General features: G+C 40.5%; 1 protein-coding gene across 1 annotated transcript in view; it reads left to right on the top strand.

Annotated features, from left to right (window-relative positions):
* The window catches only part of UBR5 (ubiquitin protein ligase E3 component n-recognin 5), a 3,965,620-nt gene that overhangs the window by 3,402,840 nt on the left and 542,470 nt on the right, over nucleotides 1-20,310 (top strand). The window contains exon 51 of the mRNA XM_044065648.1: nucleotides 4,055-4,166. Within this exon, the coding sequence (XP_043921583.1) occupies nucleotides 4,055-4,166 (112 nt within the window). The remainder of the gene's footprint in view (nucleotides 1-4,054; nucleotides 4,167-20,310) is intronic.

Raw genomic sequence — 20,310 nt, 5'->3', positions numbered from 1 at the left:
GATTCCCAGATTAACTAGCTGAACAGGAGAAGATGCTAGCAATCTACAACTCGACATGCCAGAATATTATAAGAGAGTGCTGTGCCTTTAAGGGAAGTGGTTGGGGTGGTAGGTGGATGTAGTGCTACTTGAGTTTGAGAGTGCTTGCTTAGAAGAGAAGCTTTGAGAACAAGTGCTATGCTTATAATATAACGAGTAGACTGGTTATTCTAAGAGTAGAGCTTTCTAAGGGAAAATTTGAAGAGCACACTTGGCGGAGCCAGAAAAAGTTTAACCCTGTTTAACCAGCACTGCGCTATGCGCACAATCACGTAAATGCAGATTTTAAACAGGGAACTTCAAAAGTGCTAGAAATGGTCCAAAACAACCAATTACTACAGCTCTTGTGCTGAGGTCACTCCTTCAGGGACAGATAGGCTGCTCAAGGTTCCCCACTCCCACTGATGAGCAAAGAAACTTCCTTCTTATCCAAGTAAGGTAATGGACAACACAGGAACTACACCACAGCCCAGAATACAGCAAAGCCTGTAAACTGGTCTAAACTAGTCGAGGAGAGGTGGAAAAACAAGGATTTTTTTTTTTTTTTTTTTGTTTTTAGATAGAAAACACCCAGAAATACAGAAGGCAGCAATAAATCAGTTACACAGGCTAGCACACTTTAGTGGGCAGCCTCAACAGTTAAATTAAACAAACAAACAACAGATTTTCAATCAATTTTCGACCAGGTAAAATTTTAAGTGCAGATACTATATAATGCAGCAAACAGTTAAAAAAAAACAGTATAAGCTTGTTTAAAATAAGCAAGAGAAGGTATTCCAAGTGAAAAAACAGAAAAAAAATACTTAAATCTGGAAAGTAGTCGCTTTTCTCAGTTCTCTGTAGCTAGGACCACTCTGCAGGACCACGTGGAGCTGTCTCTGAGTAGTATAGCCAGAAAAAAACGCTCTGAGGCGGATTTTAAACAGGGAACTTCAAAAGAGCTAGAAATGGTCCAAAACAACCAATTACTACAGCCCTTGTGCTGAGGTCACTCCTTCAGGGACGGATAGGCTGCTCAAGGCTCCCCACTCCCACTGGTGAGCAAAGAAACTTCCTTCTTATCCAAGTAAGGTAATCGACCACACAGGAACTACACCACAGCCCAGAATACAGCAAAGCCTGTAAACTGGTCTAAACTAGTCGAGAGAGGCAGGAAAACAAGGATTATTATTTTTTTTTTTGTTTGTTTTTGTTTTTAGATATAATGATTTAACTTTGTAAGTAAACAGCATAATCAGCTTTTTTGTTGCTGCAGTGAAGAACACTAATAGAAACCTTAACAGTATGTCAAATTCTATTGTGTGCAGAATGGGGAAAGGTATGGAGTCAAACTGTAAAATATTCAAGTCCCTTTTAAATTTGTAAGGACCAATTTCTTGGTTCTTGAAACAGTGAGACTAGAACCATTATCAGGGAAAATGTACTATGTGCAAGTTTTATTGCAGCTCATGGTATTCCTATATTCTGAGGTGTACAGTGATCTTGTAGTTAGTATATGTAAGTAGCAAAAGTGTCTGGAGCACAACCCTCCATGTTTGCAGGGCTAAAGGGGTGAAGCCCCCAGCACAAGTACTTCCATGGTATTATAGCATGCTGTAAGATACATAACCAGTGTTTGCCATTTACACTTTAATTTTTGAAGTTATAGGACTCACAACTGTGGGTTTCACTAGTAGGCTCAAAAGATAGTCTGAAAGACAAGCCATGTCCTTTGTTTCTCTTCATTTCTTTCATATAATAAGTGGAAGCAGTTCCTTCACATGTTTAGCTTGCAGAATGCCCACCTCTTCTGACAAAACAATTCTGATGGGGTATATATTCTTAAAGAAGTACAGTTAAACTGTATTCAGTTACATATCACACCACATACAAAGACTATCTTAACATAGGGATCACCAGGAAGAGCAGATTATGACCAAGTATATTTCAGAAGTTTTATCAGCTGGAAGAAGTTCTGTCTATGGCAAAATAATTCATTCTGTTTCTTACACACACAATCTGGATTATTTTTAAATTATTATTGTCAAATATAAAATTGGAAAATGAGGACTAGATAGGCAAATGTGTTAACTGCATACAGAATTACTTTGGAAAACAATGCCAAGGTTCCCAGTATGGCCTATGAAACTATTTTAGTAGTATTGATTTGCCTTTTAATGCCATTAATTGTAGCATTCTGGTATTTGGTAAAAAAAGACATAACATTATGACTGCCAAATAAATGGTCAAATCATAAATAACATCACATGTAGATCTAGGAATAAAAAAGGGAGAAAAGACATAGTGACACCATCTCCAAAGTTTGGGGTCATTGCAAGTAGTCTAAACTTTGATCAGTCTGTGTATCAATCAGTCATATAAGCATATTCTATAAACCATCTAATTTCAAGGGTTGTGACATCATGCCACTTTAAACTTAACTAACTCCCCCTTTAATTAAGTTCTCCTTTACTAGCACTATCCTTCAGCATAAAAACAATGGCTATCTCTCCTCTGCTACTTTCCTAGACCTATCTAAAGCATTTGACATGGTCCCACACAAACAACTTGTCTCTGTCCTCAATAACCTATCCTTCTCACAATCAGTCACCAACTGGTTTCAGAATTACCTGTCTGACTGCCAACAATCTGTTGTATGGCAGAATAACATATCTCCCCAACTACCTGTCTCCATAGGGGTTCCCAAGGATCCATCCTTGGACCCCTACTCTTCTCTGTTTTCACCAATAATCTAGCCTCTGCCACCAAACATGGCACACTCATACAATACACAGATGACTCAACCATCATCTGCTCAGCCCAGTCCTTATCCAGATTGCAAAAAGTCACACAGGAAGCCTTTTCCTCTGTTGAAACTTGGTTATCCGATGCCCAATTAATACTCAACCCAAACAAAACTAAACTACTCCTCTTCCAACCCACCAAACATACTCAAAACAACTCTCACTGTAACATCACAGCAAAAGACAACACCACTATATACCCAACTGAACACACCAAATTGCTAGGAGTGGAAATAGACAATAAACTAAAATTTGACATCTCATGTCCATGACCATAAAAAAAAGTCCACAAAAAACTAGGAGCGTTATACAGAAATAAGCAACTTCTCACCAAAGCAGCAAAGATTTCAGTAGCAAATTCCCACCTTATCTCCACCCTACTTTATGCCTCTCCAATATATACCAACCTAAGGCAATGCGATCTAAACAAGCTTAGAGACCTGCTACAACAAAATCGCCAAATTCGCCACAGGGGCATCCTACCGTAGTCACCACTGTCTCTCACTTGCTGAACTGGCTGGCTTGAACTCCCTCACCTCCTTCAATGGTATCAACTCTCACTCCCCCACAAACTAGTAAACCATCCACTAAATGTTCCATCCCTCCAGAATCTACTCCAACACTATCGCACCACCAGACCACTAAGATCCAGCAACAAAAATCACTTGCAGATCACTAAAGCCAATAACTCTGCTGGTGAAGCACTATTCCCTTGCGCCATAGCCAAATTATGGAACTCCCTCCCACCCACAATTACCTCCATACCATCATGCACCCACTTCAAAACTTTACTAAAAGTGCACCTAAAAATATGCTGGCTATGCCCTTGCAACTCCCACTCTAATATCACACACCCCATCCAACCACTACCTTTCTTTCCACTCCACTAACTACCTTGATTATAGCAAGCTCAGATGCTCATAAGCCTAGTACTTATTATACAGCAGGAACTTCTTATTGTAACATTTGTTAATGTCTGTTATGTACTTCACAGATAAAGATTCTAGTTGTCTACTGATGTACTATGTTCTTCATCTGTAAATATGTTGTAAGTAATTGATATGTAAATTGTTAATCGCTATGTAATCCAATGTAACTACTGTCTGTTTATTTTAACTGTGGAGCTTTTCTCCCCAGGCCTCCACTGAAGATGGACCTACGTCCAATCGGACACTCCCGGTCAACAAATATAAATAAATAAACATGTGACTGAATTTTCTGTCTTTTTGTAGGTTTAATGCAGAGATTGAGGAACAGAGGAGAGCGTGATCGTGAAAGAGAACGAGAAAGGGAAATGAGGAGAAGCAGTGGGTTACGTGCTGGGTCTCGTAGAGATAGAGACAGGTAAAAAAAAACTGTCCTTATGAAGTGATCTGTTATATTGATTAAGCAGATTTGTTTCCCTTATACATGTAAATGCATTTATTGTACATATTCATCAATGAAAACATAAATGTTCTGGTATTAAATATTCCTATAGCTTGTGTTCACTATTGATTCAAAGTGGTGACAATTTCTCTGGAAGAAAAATGTCCTTTGTTCGTTACATTTGCTCTTCTCGGTCAGATTTGTTTAAACATTTTGGCAGTGAAGATTAGCAGAATCATGAATTGAGAATATTTAGTTTAGCCCAGACGTTTATGCCAGTGAGCTGCTAATGAGCTTTATTTGCCTCTCCTCACTTGGGAAGTTTTGTGACTATGAGCAAATCACTCTGTGAAAGATTGCTTTTAGTTTGATGGTCAGAAGAAGCATTTGTACTTAGTAGGCATTCATGGTTTAAAAAATAAATAAAATTAATAAATCTGATTCCACTGGAATGCACAACAAGGGATCCTTGATTGATCTCTTTTCAGTCTTTACATGCTACGTTTTGGCTTTGTCATTCAGCACACATTTATGGCAACAGCCTCTTTAAGATTTTTTTCTGCATTGATTTTGGTTAACTTGAGAGTGTTTGTAAGAGATGAGTAGAGTCCTTCTTCCTCCTCCTGTTTTCCTACCCACTTGCATTTGTCGGATAGTGTGTGTTATCAGAATTTGATCATGAGGAGATTCTTCGGTAGTGTGTGTTAGTTATCAGAATTTGATCATGAGAAGATTCTTCAGAATTTGACCAGTTTTCATCTTTTTTTTTTTTTTTTTCCAGTAGTAGTCCTGTCAGAGTAGACAACTTTGCAGTGCTGTTTTTATTTTAAGATAGAAAGAGCACTTCATTCAAATCTTTGTGTTTTAGGTACACAGATGACACCTCAGGCCAAAAATATTTCTTGAAGAAGGCTCTTCAGGAGACTCGTTAAGCAGAGCAAACTGTAGATTACAAGTGGGAAGTTTTAGAAATCTTCTAAGTCTGAAAGGCTCCAAAATAGTCTTTTAAACAAGCCCGGTAAGAGCAAAACGTCAATCTGTGATTATTTACTTAGACCGTTTGTTCACAGCACAGAGAAAAAAAAATTTCTTATGAGCTTCCTCCTACTCCATTTCTTCTTCATAAACTTTTCATATGTCATGAAAAGAATGTTATCATTATTCTTACAGTACACTTTTGACTTATTACTATTACTGGTAATACTGGTTCTTTAGCTCCAGAAATGTTGTTGGGACTCCCTTTGGCCATGCCCTGCCTGATGGCATCTCTTTATGCTGGGTCATGTTTCATTTCTTTATGTAAATATTTGAATGTTAAGTGGTCCATGTAGAAGGACAGTAGTCAGATGTGAGTTTGGGGCATGAGGGGGCTGAGATTCCCTATGTTTTCCTTGGGCTAGAAGTTGGAAGGTCCTTTTTGTACACACACACCTTCCAACTTTAGAATGCTTCTTTTGGTGAATTTAGTTTTTTCACTCACTGGAAAGACAGCCACTGTAAAGCACAAAAGTGAAACCCACAAAGTTCACAATCAAAAGAAACTTCAACTAAGGAAGCACCAGATTGGAAATGTTAGCACTTTTATCTGTTTGTTCAAATTCTGAAGTGCTAAACTATTTTTTTTTTCAGTTTGGTGATTTCCTATGTGAATGTTCTGTCATTGGGTAAACTTTTCTATCTTCTGAAGTGTCACTCTTGACGGTTTTTGAGGAACACCCAAGAAAGAGTGAAAGATTTATGCTTACTCTTATGAGTCTGACTGTATGTGATCTCAACTGCTCATGGGATTTCTTTATATTTCTGTCACTGATCAGAAAAGCTTGATTCAAGTTTTCTGTTTTTCTGATAGTTTGGTGAAGAATTTTTGTCTTGTTCCGCTTGCAAGCATGCACGTGTCGACACACGCTAGGTAGTTATATTTGTCCTACACCTACTTCTAGAACTCTTAGGATAAGATGAAGGATGCGGATTGCAATGTGGTGGTTTAGGAATTTCTTAAAACCTTCCTGCAGCCCTCCCCTTTTAGATCAGTTAGTTGGAATTCTTGCTACACCAGACAAAGGATGATTTTATTGTTCCTGACATCTGAGAGGTATAGCTTAGAGTGCATGCAATTTTTGGCCATCTCTCTCTGCCAAGATTCTATTCATGTGGAGTGCAGTTTTGCACTTCCAGGCATTACCCCAGAGGACACTCCTGCAGTGGGATAATACCATTTCCTTCCACCAGAATGGGTGAGCTTGTTTCATCTGTTTATTTCTGTTCCTCATATGCTGTCTTCTCCAATATATGATTTGCCTATTGAACTTTGCTTACTTAGGATGTATCGGGCATTTACCTTTGTGAACTACAGAGCTGGCGCCACAGTTTGTTGGATGTTTGCATTTTCAGAGATGTTGCTTCTTTTGTTATACAAGTGCAGATGCAGGAAAATGATGAGACGTTTATTTGTACGGTCTTGGACCAAGCCATCATTTTGAAAATTGCTTGTCTAGGAGCACGCTTTATGTGAACAATTGTATAGGTATAGAGAGGGGATAAAGTGTTTTGGGACCATCTGATGAAGCAGGAACCTGAACAACTGAGAATTCTTCTTCATCAGAGGTTCATCTGCAGTCCTAATCATGGGGAAATTGTCACTGACTGCATAAAAAACCCTGTTCCACTGAGGAGGCTAAATCTTTTTCACTGACCTGTAAGTGACTTACAAAAGATGCAGCGACAGCTTTCCATCATGAACAAGGGAATCTTCAGGAATGCCTGCAATGTTGGTATCAGTGTTGCATGCTTCCGCATATTTGGAAGAACTTGTTTTTGCTCTGAAGGGTAATGAGGCCCAGCTATACTTGTCACCCATTGCTCTTTCAACTGAGATAAATTTCCTGTTGAAGTAACTGTAGGTTCCACTAAGAAGTTATTTCTGATTAAAGCTGATCTCAGCTGGTTTGATTGCTGCACCATCAAGATAATTGTCAAGGAAGACTTCAACTTTGAAAAAAAAGGTCTATAAAGTATTGGCCAGCATTGGTTCCTCCTGTTATATTGGTGATGTGTAGGCTCAAAAGATCTGTTACCTCTTAGGTTGCCCTAGTGGCTTGCCTTTTTTTTTTTTTTTTTTCAGGAAGAGATTTCTGGCAGTAACGGACACTTTTGCTAAGTTAAGCAAGTTAGTCACCTTCCTTATGCCTCTGGGTCTGATGCCCCTAGAAGAAAATATCATGTAGTCTTCCAAGCATGTTGTGGGCATCCTGATAATAATGCATGGAAATGGGATAATCTAGAACTGTAATCTAAATGCATTTTAAATGCAGAGTCAGAGATTTTCTTTAAGAACAAGATGTATCTTGTCAAAGCCATTTTGTCCTCCATATCCTCTAGCATGGGTATGCTGTCCAGTCCTAGTGATCCCTACTTGAGACGTTATTCTGAAAGATTGTCCTGCTCATTGGCATTGGCTTTCAAGATGCAGTGGTGGAGAAATGTAAGGTGAATGAGTAGTCCTGCCAGCACCTGTTCTAAATGTTCTGTCATCCCTTTTGCCTTTAAGTCTGTTTGAAAGGTTCCTGGTAAGCTGCAGGCCAAAAAACAACTGGATCTTCAGTAATCAGCACCACTGGGTATTTATTTTTTTAAACCACATCCATCAGCTGCTGGTAGTTGCTGCTCACAGAAAGCAATGAACTATTTGCCTTTCATATGCCTGGATGTCTAGTGAAAGATCGGTTCAGCTTCTGTCCTTGATCTTTGCATTACCAACTGTAATGAGCACTTGATCATATACTGGATACATTTTGACATTTATGTGAAGTCTGAGTTTCTCAATAACTTGAATGACTGCAAAAACTCATACATAGTTGCTCAAATTTTGTGCTTAAGGTAGCAGACACCCACCTCATGACTTCAGAGACCTGCCTAGTTGCTTATCTCAGGGCTTTTATATCTATCAGCAGGCCCTCAAGAATGCTCACTACACCAGATCTAATTTGTTTCCATAACATGCTGTTCTGGTCATGTCTGACCTCAAATAAGGTGGATCGAGAGGTCGCCTTTTCTAATAGCTTGTGTAAGATAATAAAATCAGTGACCACAGACCCTATAAAGGAGAAGTGTACCATTCATTTTTCAGGTCATGAACATATCTTGCAGCTCTTCCTCTCACATTTCCAGCCCCTATCATTTTACTCCTCAGTTATAAGCAGAAATTTCTCATGTTTTAGCTAAGGATGCAACAGAATGTGTAATTTTCACCAAGGAGGAGACTTACTACAGATGTTTCCTTATTCCCTGAATGACTGAGGATTAGTTCAGGATTTGTTTGATGTACTTTTTGCTTCTTGTCTTAGCGAGTGTAGTTTTGTACCATGGACATGAAAGTTGAATATCTTCAAAGTAAGGCACAGAAGCAAAATATTTGTTTCCACACCCTAACATGGAAATAACCACAGAGAGATGGAGGTTCGTTGTGGGGTGGGCTGGGTGAGTTTAGTTTTTGATGCTTTGAGTTTTGAGATGTATTGAATTTCAAAATGCTGGTATTGGTCTGCCTGTATTTTGATGTGTTTGTATTTCGATAATTCACTATATACTCCTTCATGTGTATAAATAGCAGGTGGTATGGGGAATCTGGGAGGGCTTGCCTCCGGCAAAAAGTATTTTTATGGTGGTGGTTGAGGTGTGCCGATTGAGCGTGGTTTGATCGGTAGGACTTCAGTGGTTGTGTATTCAAGCAGTTTAACTTTGTGATCGGTTGACCTAGACACTAATAGAACAACTGGACTCTGAAAATCCATGCAGTTGTTTTCCTTCTATACCTTGATTCTGTATCAAAATACAAAAATAAATTCACTGGTGAAAGAGCGGTGTCAGGTCCCACAAAGTCACACCAAAGCTGGATCAAAGAACACACTTCCTTTAATATAGTATATGTGTTCTTTGATCCAGCTTTGGTGTGAATTTGTGGGACCTGACACCGTTCTTTCACCAGTGAATTTATTTTTGTATTTTGTTGGGAACTGGTTGGGTTTCGCTGGTGTATTTTGTGTTTTTGATTCTGCATCAAGTTATTTTACTTCTTAATAGGTAAACCTGTACCTCTTCATTCATTCTGAGCTGTCAGTGTTAATTTTTCTGACATATTTTTGATTTTGGTGGTTACCAACCATCAAGCCACCTCTGCATCCTCTATCACCCATTCATCCCTCTTTTATGGGGTGAGGAGATAGCTGTATTTTGGCTGTCATCCAACTATCAGAATTTTTCCTTTTAATGCTAAAAGTTCCCCTCCACATGCCTGTATGTTTCTGTGGTGTGCGGATACAGTGGGATAGTGTGAGGGCTAGTTATTCGCTCCAATTAGTGACACTTCTAGTACAGTTGTATCCCCTTTGTAGACAGATGCTTCTTTTCATCTCCATTCCCTGCCGGTAATTGTAGTAGACTGTACGTTCTGACACACACACACACACACACTCACACTATCCCTCTCCTCTCTGCCTCTCAGCTTTCTCTCCTAGGAGAGAGACAAGCAGGCTGTACCTCGCCATTCTTTTCAATGTATTCCTGTATAAACTGTGTCAGCTATGCAGGATTGACTAATGCCATCCTTAGTTAAGGAAGACTACATTTATACAAGTGTATATATTACATTGAACTTCTTCAGCCTTTGCACAGTTAGCATCTTATTATTGGTCCAGTTCTTTTTATACATCATTTTAATAAATACTGAGGAATTTCTGGATTTGTGCTTAACTAATGTTTCAATGAATTTTAACTTCTAAACCCTAAAGTAGCACTTTCTAATGTAAGTCCTAATAAGAAGGCAGCTTCCAGAATATATGTTCTGTGTACTGCTTTCTAACAGTCTCACCTGTATGTTAAAATGAAAGATAATGAATAAGGATAACTGTACAGAATATTGGATCCTGGCTGCAGTTAACCTAGCAGAAGTCCTCTTTCCAGAGGGACAAACAGTCCAGTTAAGTAGATCTTTATTCAACGATGAATGTGTGTTCTTATTCTTGTCAGACAAGAATGCTTCTCCATCACTGAGTAAAGATCTGCTTAGACCCTTAAATGGATTGTTTTTTCATCTAGAAAGAGGACTTTATTTTTGCTAGGTTAACTGCAGCTAAGATCAAACATTCTGAACAGTTATCCATATTCCTAATCTTTTGTCCTGCAGACTGTTGAGGTTGCAGGTTGGGATACCACATCAGTGCTCCATGGATTTCGCTGTCTTTTTTTTCATTGTATGTTTATTTAAATAAGTATATGGCAGTGTGTAATTAAATGGAATTGTGTAATCTCAAATTAGTGTAGTGGGTGAGAAAAGAATGAATGCCAGTTATATAGGCTTCATTTTTGCGCTGTAACATTTTATTTTTGGCATAGCACATTATTTCAGACAGCAAGTAATAAAGGCCACAAGAAGCATTGCAGTAAAATCATTAGATGTTGTAACAGTTTTAAGCGTGACACTATACTGTTCATTATAGTGATTATAAACATCTCCAGCCTCTGAAATTCCAATCTTGGTGTTAATTTTTCCGGATTAAATTCTTATTCACTAAACAGCACCCTGCTTTGAATAACAAAATGTAAAGGAACTGGATGTTGTTAAGTAATGCTACAAAGTACGTGCCCTTTATTGGCAAGGTCATTGTGAAAGTGGGTGCTGCTCAGCTGTATTCTTACCTGATGTTGTGCGGTTTGCTAGATCCATGTTATCCTGGTATTTGTATCTAGGCTCCACAGTGATTACACTCATTTGAGTGGGTCAGAAGAAACAGACAAAAAGCAGGTGATGGTGATGTGGTTCAAGATTATCTATACAAGTAAAGTATTATTGGATGGATGATCTTATTCTTCCCAAAAAGCATACTGTTCTCCACAAAATCACCTTTGCTTGGTTCATCAGTTTGGGTGAGGGTCGAACTAATGAAATTCAGGAGAGCAGTACCAAAACGAATCCACATTGCACCTTAATGGCCATTGTGAACATGAGTTTCTGGGTCTTGGGTCCTTGTTTGTGCTGGAATCCATTCAGTTAAAGCCCAGTGGAGGATCCCCTTTACTTGGTCTATCCTTGACTCCATTTTCAGGCCTGGCTGCTTCACTAGATTCCTTCATTGCACTTGACCTTCTAGGTAACTGAACTGTTTAGAAATCTGTGTACTCACTAGACACAGCATTCTGTATTTAGACGGAGAAGTACAGAGAATTCTGTGTTTAGGTGGAGAAGTATCTTCCTTGACTGTGAGTTTGTATTTGATTTTCACTTGTCTCAGATACCTGTCTGACTTTAGTCTTATTTATTCCATGGTAAAAGTCTGTTTCCAGCATTTTGGAACATCATGGACTTTTAAATGGAGAAATTTGATCCAGCAGAAGGTTACGAAGCTGTTCCTTTTGGGATTTCAGTGTTTTACACACGTTTGAAGAACCATTCTCATCCTTGGAACTTTGTTTTGTGATCGACATCTGTGCCCATCTGCAAACAAGCTGCTTCATTATATGTCTCGTGAAATAAACTGTTCTTGGTGACATCACTTCCATCGTGCCATTCATGTAAGAACCTATAGTTTACCAGCATGTGTTTGTAATCAGCCTTTTTTTTTTTCAAAAGAATCAAGTTGACACTTTGAACTGATCTATATTCCATCACAAATGGTTCCTTTGGCCAAGTCTGCATTTATGCTCTCCACCACTCAGTTTGACAATTTTATCAGAATCTGTTCTGCATAAAGTATATGCACTCACTGCCTATGCACGCCATGATGCCCTGCACCAGTTACATAAGCCTACCCAGCCCCTGAGCCCAGCAGGTCTTTTTTTATGCCAAAACAGTTTGGCATTATGTCTTGATGCACATTAGTAAAATGTTTCTGCATTCACTGTCTATTCTGATATCCACAAGGTGTCCTGGTGTTTGTTAGATTGCTAGTTAGAACCCTCACCATTGTTGTTTTTGCTGTCTTGGAGGCAAAGATGACTTTAAGCATAGCTCTAAGCACCTGTAACACTGATAGTTGCAGATGAGAAGATCCTTTCCTGCTCTGCTTTGAGGAAGTTATTAGAGACTGAAAGTTGTTCACGTGGAAGCCAGCAAAAGTCTACATGCCATTCCAAGCCTAATCTTGAAGTCTTAGCACAGAAAGCAAAATCTGAAGGGTAGGCTGATACCTAGCCCTCCTGAGGTGTGCCTGTTTGTTAAAACATCCCTCAGAGTCCGGCATCCTTGATAGATGAGGCTACAAGATTGCACTATTCCTCTACTTTTATGGATTGCAACTGTCCCAGAGGAGGTGAACTTCTTGCTTCCACTCTGGAGGGGGTGTATTCCTGGGTATTCTTGCTGCCTAGCTTTGGACTTTGGACAGTTCTTGACAGATTTTGGTTGGAGACTTCTCAAGTACAGTCATTGTACTCACCAGAGTCCTACAGCACATTTGTACCTTTTCTGGTTTTTCTGAAATTCTGCTTGAAATCAGGAATAGACTAAATTTCTGGATCCACAGTCTTAGGACAAACTACCCTGAGGAAAAGTGTTGTCATGTGGCTGCTTTCAAATCATTTCTTATACAAAACATTCAGACTGCTTATGTTTTTTTTCAAGTATTTCTTTACATTGTAGTAATTTTTGAATATTTATTCACCTTGAACTCTATTGTTGTACATCCAACACATTTGTTTCTGTTAATCATATTCCTATGCAGGGATTTGGTGGTGGGACCTAACTCTTAGCCTGATCACCTCCTGATCCATTTCAAGCTTTGCTTTTCTCCACTTCCCTTACCAGTTACTGATTTTGTCAGGTGTAGACATATGAGAACAATAGATTCAGCTACTGTTTTGTCAAGTTATTGTTCAGATGTTAGATTAATTTCAGACAGTCCAGATGACCTGGTTGCGGTGTGTGTGTCCTGGATCTGCTTGCCCCAGTGACTATATGCTGCAGATTACTGATTCGCTATGACTGTGGTTTAAATCATAAACTGAGGTCACTGTATAGACTGGGGGAGGAGGCTGGAGCGATGATTGGGTGGGACATGTCTCTGTGAGGACAGACTTGTTTTGGACAAACATTCCACATTGTATTAGTCAAAATCATCTCAAAACAGGGCAGCTTTTTTGTTCAGAGATATCTCTGCTAAATTAAATAAGCCAGTTCGTAGGCAAGTACCAGACTAGCTTGCTCTTGTGGACCAGTTTAAGCCTAGCCAATTTCCTTTTGTGAGAATCAAACCTTGTGCCTCTTATTTGTGAGGTAAACACCTTAACCATTATGCTAGTCCCCAACCTGTTATGTCCAGGTAGACTGTTCGGAACCCCGTCAAGTGAGCTGTGGTGTGCCACCCACAGAGTTCAGTTTTCGCACCCCTTTATTCACTGTGCACATGTTGTGGCTGTGGGCGGCCATTATAATGAGGGATATTTCTTAGCAATCATATGCTGATCATGTACAGCTTTATCTCTCCTTTAATCTTGAGAATGTGATTGTTCTTCTGTGGAAGACTTTTTGGATGTTACCATTGAAATGATGACATCTAATCAACTGAAATTTAACCCAGCCAAGACTGAGGAAATGTTGGTACATTCCATTATCCTTCTAACTTTCTTTTTCTCTCTTCATTGATTGTCTTTCTTACATTCTTAATCCGGGTTATTTTGTTGTTGATGACAAGCTGGTCCTCTGGGTTGAGGCTTATTTCCGTCTGCGAAATATTGTCCTGGTCAAGCACTGCTCACTGTCTTTGGTATTTTGGATGGTGGTAAATGCACTGGTGGTGTCCTGTTTCGATTACTGTTTATCATGGGTTTTCAGATGGTGACTTATCTAACTACACTGAATGCTCCATTAATGAAAAACAAGTGCTTTGTGCCCCCTTCCCAAGGAAACTTTTAAAACTGGAGGAGCGGGAATACAGTGGAGTCTGTAAAACATTCTCCCATTCCCATATACTGCAGGAACTGCTACACCAAGCAGTAACCATCCTAGGTAGACTAGTTTAAAAATAGAAGGGCCTTCAGGAAAAGACAAACTTGAATGGAAGGCAGGGGTAGGAGACGAAAGTTCCTTTCTTCCCAAGGACGTCATCAGCTATATAGCCATCCTTCCCAAGTGCTCTGTCTGCATTCCTGCAAGGGAAGCTCTCCCATTTCGAAGAGAATTGGTTTCTCTTACCAATTAATAAATAACTACTATCCAGAAGAAATAAACATGCAGAATCATTGACCCAGAAATGTAAGCAGCAGCATGTCAACATAAGAGATATTTGCAAGGATAACAGCTCTAAAAAGCTTTCAAATAGATTTGGAAACCATGAGCCCTGCATTTATCCACAGGCAGTACAACAGTCATGTATGTAAATAAGCAGGAAATCCCACTCATACTCCCTTTAAAGACTAGCCATGCAAGTCAGAAATTTAAAACAAAAAATGGATAGTTTGATATGGAACCACAAGGATACTTTATTTATCTAAACTGAGAGTATTCATCTGTTGTATCAGTAGACTTTATCAGAGTAAGGTGCAGCTGTTCAAGTTTTCAGTAAGTACTTTGGCACATAAATCCCCTGACAGTTTAAAAACAGTCAAATGTCATTCATTACAGCTCAGTAATGTCTGTAAAGTTGTTCTACAGAAACACTTCTGTAAGAATTCATCTGATGTTGTAAATCTTTATTCATTCCTTACTGTTAGGACTTCGGTTCCATCCTCGGAACCAACACGGCCGTTACCAAGCTCGCGCCAGCCAAAAAGTCTCAGCTAAGACCTACCCACAGTGCCCCTCTCATAGTCTCTTCAGATTGAGTTTGCCTGCCGTTATAGTATAGATGTAATAATAGTGATAGTAGGAGGCTCTGTCTAAGCAGATACCTTAACTAAAAGGAAATCCTGGACTCCTGGTGGACTTCAGGATTTCCTTTTAGTTAAGGTATGTGCTCTGTCTGAGCAGATACCTTAACTAAAAGGAAATCCTGAAGTCCACCACGAGTCCAGGCATGGGAAAGGAGGGCGGGAAGTAATAAATGAATAAAGATCTACAACAGATTGAACGTTATGGTAAGACATAACTTCTTTATATGATGTTGTAAATCTTTATTCATTCCTTACTGTTAGGACCGAGTCCCCAGCTATTTGAGTCCTGGGTGGCCCTAAGGAAGGACATTCCTGAGCACCATAGAACCAAAAGATGCTCGTCCCCTGGAGGCCAGATCCCATTTGTAATGAGTGATAAAGGTATGAGGTCTTGCGCAAGTGGCTGCTATGCAGATATCATCCATAGCCATCGATCTAGTAGAGTGAGCCTTTATTTTGGAAGGTAAGGACACTTTTTATATATATATATATATATATATATATATATATATATATATATGTGTGTGTGTGTGTGTGTGTGTGTGTTAATGAATGTATTGATGAATGTATAAAATGTCACTGCCGTGGCTGATAATGTATGAATAACACTGTCATGGATGGTAATTTATGAATAACAAGTTACTTCCAAATAAGGGTCGGGTTGAATGTACTTTATTCTGTCTATAACTACAGTAAAATACTAAAATCAAAACTGTCCTAAAAGCATCTAATAAATGTTAAAGTTGTAACATGCCAACTTTACTGTGAACTTATAAAAATAGTAATAATGATGATGACGATTACTAAAAGAATCTTTTGTAATTAATATTTAAAAAAGACCCTTAATTTTTTATACTAAAACTAAGCTACAGTCTCGCTGCTCTTAACTTTAAAACTGGCATAAGAGATATATTGTCATATAAACCAGGAGCTTCATTCACTTACTTACAAGACGACTTGCCAGTATGATTCCCTGTACTCACTTTTCTCTTACCACATACCATCCCTGTTATTCCAGTGTATGAATTCTAATACAAAAAAGAAAAACTTAGGCTTTTTTACAATCCAAGGTGTTTGTACAGGGCATTATTCATATTTTGAATTTTAATATTATAAACGTGTTCATAAATGCACTTTTTTAGGGTTCTTTCAGTTTTGCCTACATAAAATGCTTTGCAGGTGTCACAAATAGCCAAATAAACTAACCCTTTGCTGTCACAGTTATTGTATTCCTTTGCTTTAATCAAGCGTATCTCTATAGGAGTATGTACACAGTCACTGTTTTAATATGTGCACATTGTGAACATATTCACCATTTATATGTACCCACCTTCCCTTTCATTTTATGCTCTATAAGCTTTTCCCTTTCCTTCTGCTCCATTAATTCCTTTAAATTTCTGCCTTTTTTGTAAACAAAATGAATGCATCTGAATATGAAGTCATGCAACCCCTCTCTGCTTATGATTCTGATGCAGAGGAATCTATTCCTTCAGCCTCTCCACCCGAGGACTATTCCTTTGGGGAAACCCTTCATACCTTAAGAAAGCATGTCCAATGGAAATGTCAGGACTACCCTCGGTCTAAAAAGAGACTCAGAGAATTCTTGGATCTTCCACAGCACAGACCTTTGGCCATTCCCCCAGTCTTGGATGATGTTTTTCTGGAGTACAGTTTGACTCCTGATGCCCTCTCTCCTGCACTTAGAAAACCTGACAGGTATTACAGAGTCCCTGACTCTCACAAATTTCTTTTCAAAAACCCTACTGCTGAGCCTGAGGTAATTTTTCAAGGGCCCAAAGGAATTAAAGCAACCTTTGCTAAGAATCCCACCCCCAAAGATAGGGATTTCCCGAGTATTAGACAGATGGGGTAAAAAAGTAGACACCTCTGCTACTCTTGCTACCAGAGCAGTAAATTGCCAGTTCCATATGCTAAAATTTCAGCAACATACCATGGAACTCCTCAAACAAAAAGTGTTGTCCTTTCCTGCTTGTGCAGAATCTAAAGAGTTACAACAGTTAATGCATTCTGCAAGGCAAGTGACTAAGCATACCTTACGCTGTGGTTTTGACGCCCTAGAAGCTTCTTGCAGGGCAGTAGTCACCGGTTCTGTCCTTAGAAGATATGCATGGCGTAAGGAACAGCCCTTGCCAGACTATGTTAAATCTAAATCATTGGATGCACCCTTCCACAAAGACAACTTATTTGGCACTAAGGCAGAAGAGGTCTTAAAAAAGATGGAAGAAAAAGCTAAATCTATGCAGATATTTAAGGATTTCCTACAGGTCCAGCCATCAAGGTTCAGCAGGCATTGCCCCTCCAAGCACTGGTCCTTTCCTGCTCCCACCAGGTCAGCTCAGCCCAGACCCTGCGGAAGCAGACCCCCCCAGACAACAGCCACAGGGAATGCAGAGAGCAAAACAGTGAAATTCCTCCACTTCAAAACCAGGGAGTTCTAAGCCACCCCATCATGGTAAGAACTCACAATGACTCTCCTCCCCCACCCCCTCCCTCTACCCACCTACAATTACTCCGGGGGGGACCTCACCTTTCACGCAAGCACCTGGGCCACCATTACCAAGGACTGCGGAGTCCTCAACATAGTGTCCCTGGGATACAATTTTTTTCCACACTCTTCCGACCTCAAAAGGGTTCCCAGATCTACCTCCAAACCAGTGGGCAGAGGCGATAAAGCAAGACCTTTCCCTGCTCTCTATGAGGGCAATAGAGCATGTTCCTGCAGAACAGATAGGCCAAGGTTTCTAATCCAGACTATTTCTGGTACCCAGAAAAGAGGGCACCCTGGTGTCCCATCCTCAATCTCTTCATTCTAAACACCTTCCTGGTGATAACAAAATTCAAAATGCTCACCCTCCAGCAACTGCTACCCATGCTCTCCAAGCATGCTTGGCTAGCCACCCTAGACCTAAAAGAAGTTTACCTCCACATCCCTATCAGGGAATCATGCAGGAAATGTCTACATTTCAAGACAGAATCCCTGCACTTTCAGTTATCTGCGCTTCCCTTTGGCTTATCTACTGCTCCCAGAGTTTTCACAAAATGTCTGGCTCCTGCCATTGCCTTTTGCAGACAAAGGATTATCCAAATTTACCCATACTTAGATGACTGCCTAATTCATGCAGACAGTGAGGAAAGGTTACTCAAGCACCTGGCCTTTGTAAAGTCCCAACTGAACTCCCTAGGGTACACTAGCAACGAAAAGAAATCCAAACTAGTATCCACCCAAAGGATTACATTCCTGGGAGCAAGTCTGGACACAGCATCCCAGATGGCATTCCTTACACCAGAAAAGCAAACTTACCTAACAGCCTACTTCTCTCAACTAGCCACCAGACCCCAGTTATCTGCAAGGAAAATCCTGCAAGCTCTGGGGTTCATGGCATCATGTATTCTACTCATTTCATATGCTAGACTGCATATGAGGAAACTTTGATGTACCTAAAAAGCCTTTGGTGGCAACACTCTCAAGACCTGTAAACTTTTACCAGTGATATCATGCCTAAGGAAAGAGTTTCTTTGGTGGGTAGCAGCATGCTTCAACAACAAGGGACTACCTTTCTCACCATCCCACGCCGCCCAGACCCTCACTACAGACTCATAAGACTATGCCTGGGGTGCACACCTGGACGGCAGGTGCATACAGGGCCAATGGAGCCACAGCAAATCCATCTGCACATCAACCAGAAAGAGATGTTAGCTGTCCAGCACGCATTGACAGCTTACAGGCCCCTACTCTCCCCAGGGGCTCTCCTGATCAAACAGAAAACACCACTGTAATGTGGTATATCAACAAGCAGGGAGGGACTCGCTCCTTCCTTCTGTGCAGGCTGGCCATGACCCTTTGGCACACAGCCTCTGCCATGCAACTCCACCTGTTAGCACAATTCCTGCCAGGTTCTCTAAACTCTCTGGCAGACCACTTAAGCAGACACCTGTTAGCACAATTCCTGCCAGGTTCTCTAAACTCTCTGGCAGACCACTTAAGCAGAAATCTTCTGGACCCACATGAGTGGCAGCTAGACAAAATAACCTTCATCCTAATAACTCAGAAATGGGGCACCCCTAAGGTCGCCCTCTTTGCCTCCTACACCAACCATCAGCTCAGCAAGTTCTGCACCAGGGAACATCACTGCATGGCTTGGAAAGTGGATGCTCTATCCTTCCCTTGGGTCATTCTGTCGGTCTATGCATTTCCTCCACTACCTCTCATCACCAGGGTACTGGTCAAAATAAGGGAGGGAAAACCAAGGTCAATTCTAATTGCTCTAGACTGACCTCACCAGCAGTGGTACCCACTGCTGCGCAGCCTGTCCCCACTGTCACCATGACATCTCACTCAGACCCCACCCCTCCTGACCCAGAGGGAAAGAGAATTCATGCATCGCCAATTGCAGACCCTCAGTTTGGCAGCCTGGCTTATTCCCTGACCACTGATCAATCTGACACCCTCAGTAAACAGGTTCTAGATGTTATGTGTGAGACCAGACACCCTAGCATTAGAAAGTCTTATGCTGACAAATGGAAAAGGTTCTGCACCTGGATTCAGGCCAAGGGAGCCGATACGGCACAGCCCTCCCTGCCTGTCATCCTGGATTACCTAGCTGACCTGCTACACAGTGGTCTCTCCTTTTCCTCATTTAAAATTCATGCCTTTGCTATCTCTGCTCATTTCCACACTGAGCAGCCCCTTTTCTCACACCCTCTTATCAAACAATTCCTAAGAGGGGCTAGCAATTTGAGGCCACACAGAAGAGCACCCACCCCAGCTTGGGACCTTAACTTTGTTTTGGAAAAGCTCACCCTGCCACCCTTTGAACCAGCATCTTCAGCAGAGCTAAAATTTCTCTCCTGGAAGGCCACTTTTCTTCTGGCCATCACTTCAGCCAGAAGAGTCCCTGAACTACAAGCACTCATGACTGTGGAACCCTTCGTCATCTTCTATGCTGACATAGTTTCCCTCAGGACTAACCCATCCTTCATGCCCAAAGTGGTGTCCAGTGTGGTTCTTAACCAATCCATTCATTTGCCCACCTTTTTTCCTAACCCACAAAACAAGGGGGAAAGGATCCTGCACTCTCTAGATGTGCACAGACAGCTCAGATTTTATCTAGACAGGACTAAACCATTCAGAAAGTCTGTTTAATTTCTGGTTAGCTTTGCTGCAGGGGCAGAGGGCAAAGCCATTTCCAAACAAACAATTTCCAAATGTATAGCACACTGCATCCATTTCTGTTACAAG

Source organism: Protopterus annectens, chromosome 3.part0 (assembly GCF_019279795.1).
Source record: "Protopterus annectens isolate FY-2018-M chromosome 3.part0, PAN1.0, whole genome shotgun sequence".
NCBI lineage: Eukaryota > Metazoa > Chordata > Ceratodontiformes > Protopteridae > Protopterus > Protopterus annectens.
Note: the sequence above shows the minus strand (reverse complement) of the source record. Positions and strands in the feature narration are given on the sequence as shown.